The 7,203-nt window shown below is 47.9% G+C and overlaps 1 protein-coding gene across 1 annotated transcript; it reads right to left on the reverse strand.

Moving 5' to 3' along the window:
* Positions 1–1,388: 1,388 nt before the first annotated feature.
* Positions 1,389–4,587, reverse strand: prr35 (proline rich 35). Its single transcript, XM_029628757.2, has 2 exons — positions 3,030–4,587; positions 1,389–2,884 (listed from the first exon to the last, which is right to left on the reverse strand). The coding sequence occupies exons 1-2, from the start codon at positions 4,418–4,420 to the stop codon at positions 2,035–2,037; spliced, it is 2,241 nt and encodes a 746-aa protein (XP_029484617.2). The 5' UTR covers positions 4,421–4,587; the 3' UTR covers positions 1,389–2,034.
* Positions 4,588–7,203: the final 2,616 nt, after the last annotated feature.

Consider the following 7,203-nt stretch of genomic DNA (forward strand, 5'->3'; position numbering starts at 1 on the left):
TGTAATTTATATGCCTGTCCACAGAGATGAAAAAGTAACCTTTTGTTATTGAAGATGTCAGTTGTGGAGTTAGTGCTGAAGTACCAAGTAGATGGTGTTTTATTCTATGGTAGCAATATGTTTAAATTCTCTTTACAACGCCGAGAATGGATTTAGGGTTTGAAGTTCAATAAAAGTAAAATAGACCAAATATTTTGGCCTATTACCTGTTATACTTGTGTCATATAGTACTCCTCTCCGGACATCTTGGTTCACAAGTGAGTCTACAGGCCTGTGTGTGATTGTTTCCTGTGACCCTGGGTCTACAGAGACTTATCCTATTTACGGCCAAATGATGTGTAGACAGAATTTGTGTGGCACCTTGACCTCTTCATCGTGACCAAAGAGCCACCATTTTGGGTCTTCGGGGTCTTCGGGGTCTTGACAGATAACCTTTTCTGCCGTGACCAGGCGTGAGGGGTAGAGAAGAGGGGGCAGGGGAGTGCAGGGTGGCCCAGCGCTGAGCACCCATCCTAGGGGTTGACAGGTAGCCCTCTCCCAACCTATCTGGAGCCCCAGCCTGGGGCCCTGACCTTTGAAGGGGGGCCCAGGCGCACCCAGGCACAGGTGACCTTGATGCTGCTGACGGTTTAGCTCAGGGAGCCACTTCACCTTTAGCATGGGTTGTTCATCCTGCCATGTCAGGGAAGATACATGAGTGCTACAGAGGCCATGCCACTATGCATTAGGAAAGACCATGGTTGCCTCCCAATAATCTCTCCTTTCTCCAGAAATATGCACATGTCCACTACCTTTCATGCTCTTGCTAAATAAATATAACTGTATATTTCTAAGTTATTACACTTATCACAGTGTAAAGGCCCTACACAATCACTCAGGGGTGCAATATTTCACTGAGGACGTCAGTGAAACAACGCTGTGTACTACTCCCTTCACAGAACAGCGCAAACTGGCCCTAACCAGAATAGAAAGAGGAGTGGGAGGACCCAGTGCACAACTGAGCAAGAGGACAAGTACATTAGATGTACACTAGTTTGAGAAACAGACACCTCACAAGTCCTCAACTGGCAGCTTCATTAAAACACCAGTCTCAACAGTGAAGAGGCGAATCCGGGATGCTGGCCTTATAGGCAGAGTTCCTCTGTCCAGTGTCACTGTTCTTTTGCCATCTTAATCTTTTATTTTTATTGGCCAGTCTGAGATATGGATTTTTCTTTGCAACTCTGCCCAGAAGGCCAGCATCCCGGAGTCGCCTCTTCATAATTATGACCCCCCCCCCCCTCCACTTCTAAAAACAAGTTGCGCCCCTGCAATCACTCATTCACTCTAAAGGCTCAGCACAAAACTCTACAACTTCTACAACAATATTTCTTTGTTTATTCAAATAAATGAAAGTGCATTTGATATAGGCATGTACAGTGGACATGTACAGTGCAATGGTATAATCAGACACATAAGACAATCAAACAAGACATAATATAAAACATAACATTTACTTCTTAATTCATTTTGATTACATCAATCAAATAAATTACAATATGTACAAATCAGTCCAAAGGACTGTCTCTCAACTTGGGACAGAATTGTAAGAGAATTCATACCTTAGATATTAAAACAAGGTTTTTATTTTCATGTGTTCTGCAGTCACTCTTTTAAGTGCAAATACATGTTTTGTCGCATAACAAGTCTTTCATTTCAAACATCGCTACTGCCCATTGGAATAGTTTTTCCAAATAATCCTGTATCAACAATCACCATTTTAATAGGGAGAACTGATTGAGGGTACTAGTCTTATGTTAAATGTCACTTCTTCTCAGCCACTTCTTCATTCACCCCTTTTTTTGAAGGTACGATGCTTGTCGTCTTTATGGGGAGATGGGGGTGGTGTTGTAAAGTACATTAGTGGTGTAAGCGCTTGCCTGGACACTGAGAGTCTGGGAGTGCATGAACAAAATAAAATAGTGCTACTGTGTAGTCTTAAGGAGGGCTTTCAGGTGTGTGGCAAGCTGGGAAATTGAGTTTCTCAGGAGAGGTTTAGGAGTCTATTGTGGTCAAGGGGCTTGGCGGACATTGTGGTTCCCGTAGTTGCTGGATGGACGGGGGCCTCTTGGAGTTTTTGGTGGAGAAGGTGGGGAAGTCATTGAAGACCGCGAGGGGCCGTCCATCGGGGCAAAGCAGCACGCTGGAGTCAGCCTCACACTTGGTGGTCCTGCCTGGCCAGAGACCCTCCGCCTGGCTGGGCCTCAACCCCAACCCTCCTGAGGATAGGACCTCTGTCTTCACCCCCACCTGACTCATCTTGATCAGCACGTCCAAAGACTGCTTGCGACTCTCCAACGAAGCCTTCATCGCTTCCTTCCTCCTCTCATTCTCCGTTTCCTCCTCGTCCCTCTCATTGGTCTCCTCGTCTTCCTCCTCGGTGTCCATGGTAATATCATCTTTAAGTGAGGCTCCCTCGAGGCCCTGGTCGCCAGTGGCAACCACATTGGTCACTCCAGGGTGTTCCTTCTTGACCGAGAGGTCCAGGGGTCCTTCGCTCTGGCGAGCTGTCCTCTCCAGTGCATGGTGAATGTGGGAGAGCTCGCTGCGGATCTTGTTCAGGTGTTCCCATAGGTGTCCCTGAGCAGGGAGGTCTTCTTTCTCCAAGTGGGTGATCTTGCGTTCAGCCTCCTGGTACTCCTGTAGAGCCTTGGATAGATCGCTGAGGAGGGCAGCAGCTGATGTTGGTTCTGAAGATGCCTCCCCTGTCTCTTGGCCAGTGGTAGAGTCCCGGCTGCTGGGTCTTCTACAACGCGGCAGAGAGGGCGAATCACTGACTGGGCTTGCGGGGGGATCTGTGTACCACTGCTCTGCTGGCTGGGCTTCAGACTGAGCATTCGTAAAACTATGGAGAGACCAAAGAAGAATTTTAGAAATCTGAGATTTCAGAGAAGAAAATATAGAAAAAGTTATGAAAATACAAAAAATAAATAGTCAAATATTAAAAAGCAAAAAAATATATTTAAATAGTAGGATCTGTAGGATCTTACCTGCTGTGGAGGAGCTTTTCTGTTGGTTTGGTTTTGTGAATGTTCTTGAGGAGGTCCAGGGTGAACCCAAGGGCTGGCCTCTTCTCCACAGGGGACTTGTGGGTCCCCAAGGTGGCCCCTGTCCTCTTGAGGCCCAAGCTTGGCTTCCCCTCCTTGGCTGCAGCCTCAAACTTGTCCCCTGTCCTGTAGGAAGGGTCTGGTGACTCTCTCTGGGGGGACACCCAGGCGGCAGGGGAGGTGGTAGGGGTACCTGGCCTCAGAGCAGGCACCTTCCACAAGTTGATTTTGGGCTGGTAACTGGAGTTGGGCTCCAGGCCATTCACGGAGGTCTTAAGCCCCTTGCTGATGTCACTCTGAGCAGAGGCTGCTCCGAAGGCATGCTCACAGAGGAAGGGGTAGTAGAAGTGGGGTGGCAGGAGGCTCCGGTCGACGGGGTGGTGTGCACCGGACGCCGGTTGCATGAGCTGAGCGGCCGACGCCAGGAAGGGGAGCTGGGTTAGCTGCGCATGAGTTGGGGTATTAACATTGGTGGTAGGCGTGGGGATTGCGTTCATTGAGTTCACATAGGAGAAGAGGCTGGGGCTCAGGGGGTAGCCCACCCCGAGGACAGACAGGTTGAGTCCCGTGGGATCCTGGTAGTCCACCAGGCCAGGTGGAAGAGGGTAGCAAGGGATGGAGCTGCCCACTCTAGGCTGGGCACCCTCGGATTTGGCCTTGGTTTGGCTGGTGGCCAGCAGACGCCACTGCTCCGACAGCAGCCCGGGGGCTGTCAGGCACGTCTTGGACAACTTGTAGTGCTTCAGCTGGGCTTCCACCTCCACAGTACGTGCCCGCAGAAGTTGGTCCTCCAGAGAGAACATATCGGCCATCAGCAGCTCAGGTTCAGGCCCCTTACTTGCTCTCTTGGTCGTCCCTTCTGAAGAATTCCTGTTATTGGATCTCTCTCTGGTCATCCTGTTGACTTCAGCCCCTTCTCCCTGTCCCCTCTCCTCCTCTCCTGCCGGACTCTGTCCATTGTCTCTGTCCTCCTCCACCGCACGCCGCTGCCGGGGCCTCTCCTCGGTCCCTGTGGAGGGCTCGGGCTCCTCTTTCCCAGCCGCGGTCCGGAGGCAGTGTGCCTGCTGAAGGGGCCGGATCTGGTCTGGGTGCAGCAGGTTGCCCTTCTTATAGGGCCAGTCGGACTCAATGAGCAGGGACAGGGAGTTCTTGCACAGGCTGTACTTCATGTGGTTGTAGAGATGGGACTTCTCCATGCAGGTGAAGGGGCACTGGAAGCACTTATAGTTGTATGGTTTGCCCCATGGCCGTGGGATGTAGTGGGGCTTCTTGGGCTTGCGCTCCTTGTGCTTGCACACGGAGGTCACCTTGCACGCGTGACCCTCCTTGGACATGGTGCTGAATGATTCTGTGCTCACAATGCAGGTTATTCTGAGGAGAAGGTATGTGAAAGTCTTGGAGAGATGGGGGTGTAGGGACACAGTCTCTCGTTCCTTCTCAGGCTAGATGTATTGCATTTCTTTATTTGTTGAGAAATATTCCTCAAGCTGGGATCCAGGTGGGCAGGAGCTGTGGAACACAAGATACATATTTTTGGGAATTATAACCTAAAAAGTCAAATTAATACATTTAATACATTTTTGCCAAAAGAAGTCAATCAACATTTTTAATAAAGTCCCAGAAAGAAACAGCAGAATGGAGTTAGATTGTCAGAATTACACTGCAGAACATATGGTGAGTATATTAATATTATAACATTTTTTTTAGCTCGTTTTCTCCCCTATTGTCTCATCGCTGTAACTCCCGTACGGACTCGGGAGAGGCAAAGGTAGAGAGCCGTGCGTCCTCCGTAACACAACCCAACCAAGCCGCACTGCTTCTTGACACAATGCCCACTTAACCAGGGAATTTGGTTAAGTGGGCATTCCTTAACCAATGTGTCAGAGGAAACACTGTGCTCCTGGTGACAGTGTCAGCATGCACTGCGCCCGGCCCACCACAGGAGTCGCTAGTGCACGATGGGACAAGGACATACCTGCCGGCCAAGCCCTCCCCTAACTCGGACAACGCTGGGCCAATTGTGCACCGCACTATGGGTCTCCCAGTTGCGGCCGGCTGCGACAGAGCCTGGACTTGAACTCAGAATCTCTAGTGGCACAGGGATGCAGTGCCTTAGACCAATGCGCCACTCAGGAGGCCTGAGTAAATTCATCTTCATGCATTTCTCTGAGTCTGTCTGTATCTGTGTGCTAAGAGTATGTGAATGTGCATAGGGGGCCATGTATCAGCATGCGCATATGTGTATCTATGGGAGTGTTTCATGCGTTGTCTACCTGAGCTGCTGAGCTGAGTTGCCACTAACCTAACTGCAGGGTGGCCCACGCTGCTCTGTTCTCACTGTACCTGCCGCTACTCATTATTTCCAGTGCAGCACCAGGCACTAGCAGGGCCCAGGGCCCAGGGCTGGGGGGCAAACAGGCACCTGTGCAGGGGGCTTTACTCACAGCCATGGCCTGGCTACATGGGCTCTGGGCCCCTGGAGGCCGGACAGGGGTGCAGCGGGCCAGGGTGAGGATTGTAGACGGGGGCGTTGGGGGGAGGGGGTGCCCTGGTTCTTAATGAGAGCCTGGCGTCACGCCCATAGGGCATCGTTAGTGCCAGGGCTGGGATTTGGGTCAGGGCGCATCGCACCAAGTTCAACTGCTCTCCTCTCGCCCGCTTCTGTCTTTCCCTTCTACTTCTGTGCTTTTGGAGTTGGGGTGGTGTTCTCAACGTTTAATATACCCTTTCACGGGACATCTCGCATATCTATTACAACTGGAATTTACTGGAAAATTACATGGTAACAAATATAACGTTTTGGGACTTGAAAACATTCAATACAATTGGTACTATTTGATGCTGGTGCTACTTTTTTCAATGAATCCCAAAGACACAGAGAGGTGGTTATTAGGTATATATATATAAATATCAGGTAAATAATGGACCATAAAATAAAGTGTTCCCTGTGTGTATTTTGGTGGATATTTTAAGTGAATGAGTGAACTATTTACTAATGTGTGTGTAATGTAATCAGACATCATCAGGATTTAAAAAAATGTTTTTTAAATGTATAAACCAGTGGACTAAATTCGGCACATTACAATATTTTTAAAGATGAATTAAGTTTCCTTTAGTGAAATTATACACTCCAGTGGGGCAGCAGGTAGCCTAGAGGTTAGAGCGTTGGGTCAGTAATCGAAAGGTTGCTGGTTTGGATCCCCGAGCTGACAAGGTAAAAATCTGTCCTTCTGCCCCTGAACAAGGCAGTTAACCCACTGTTCCCCGGTAGGCTGTCAATAAGAATTTGTTCTTAACTGTTTGGTTAAATTTATTATAAAATAAAAATGATTGACTTTCCTATCAACTCCTTTCGCTCTCTATTTCAGAATTTTTGTTGGATATTTAAGTAATGACAAAACATCTGACCTATAATATAATTACGGTAGCTCACAATCCCCAAAGGTAAACAAAACAATTGAACCATGCAGACTAAATGTCAAATTAGTTTTCACGTCAAAAATCTAAATCAGGTTTTACACACTTCACCTACCCTATTATCTGATGTGGCTGATTCAAATACCATCATTGTATGCACCATTCAGTCTCACAATTTGTTTTTATACCATAAATACAAGAGAATATCAGTATTCTGTCTAATTATCTCAACAGAGCACCACTTTCTTCCATATTTCAATATAACAATCACTTTAGTTTAATGAACCTTTTCAATAACGCCCTTAAACCAATTACAAACACTCCCTTACAATTTATTGTAATTTTTTTTTAGGGGGGGGACAGGGAGCTAAAGTCAACGGGATGGGGAGAAAGAAACGTAACCGTTCTCCACTGTAAGCCAAGCCGCTGGGTTTAGCCCTGTGGGTAGAGAGAGTGAGAGAGTGAGAGAGAGCGTCGCTCTTCAGATTAAAAGACCCTTCTGTGAGGCTTTTATTTTGTCTTTTTCCTGAGGCCGTTCACGGATGAAAGCCTGTGTGATGTTTCGAGGTAAAATCAACTTTACACACCCACTTTTTTCCCTTTTAATGACTTTAATCATTCTTCTTGCTTCTCCCCTGAGATCCCTGGTGGTGAAGACTTGTTTAAGAACACTATAAACTTTTACTAAACCATCGCTTCG

Source organism: Oncorhynchus nerka, linkage group LG23, assembly GCF_034236695.1.
Source record: "Oncorhynchus nerka isolate Pitt River linkage group LG23, Oner_Uvic_2.0, whole genome shotgun sequence".
In the NCBI taxonomy this organism is placed as follows: domain Eukaryota; kingdom Metazoa; phylum Chordata; class Actinopteri; order Salmoniformes; family Salmonidae; genus Oncorhynchus; species Oncorhynchus nerka.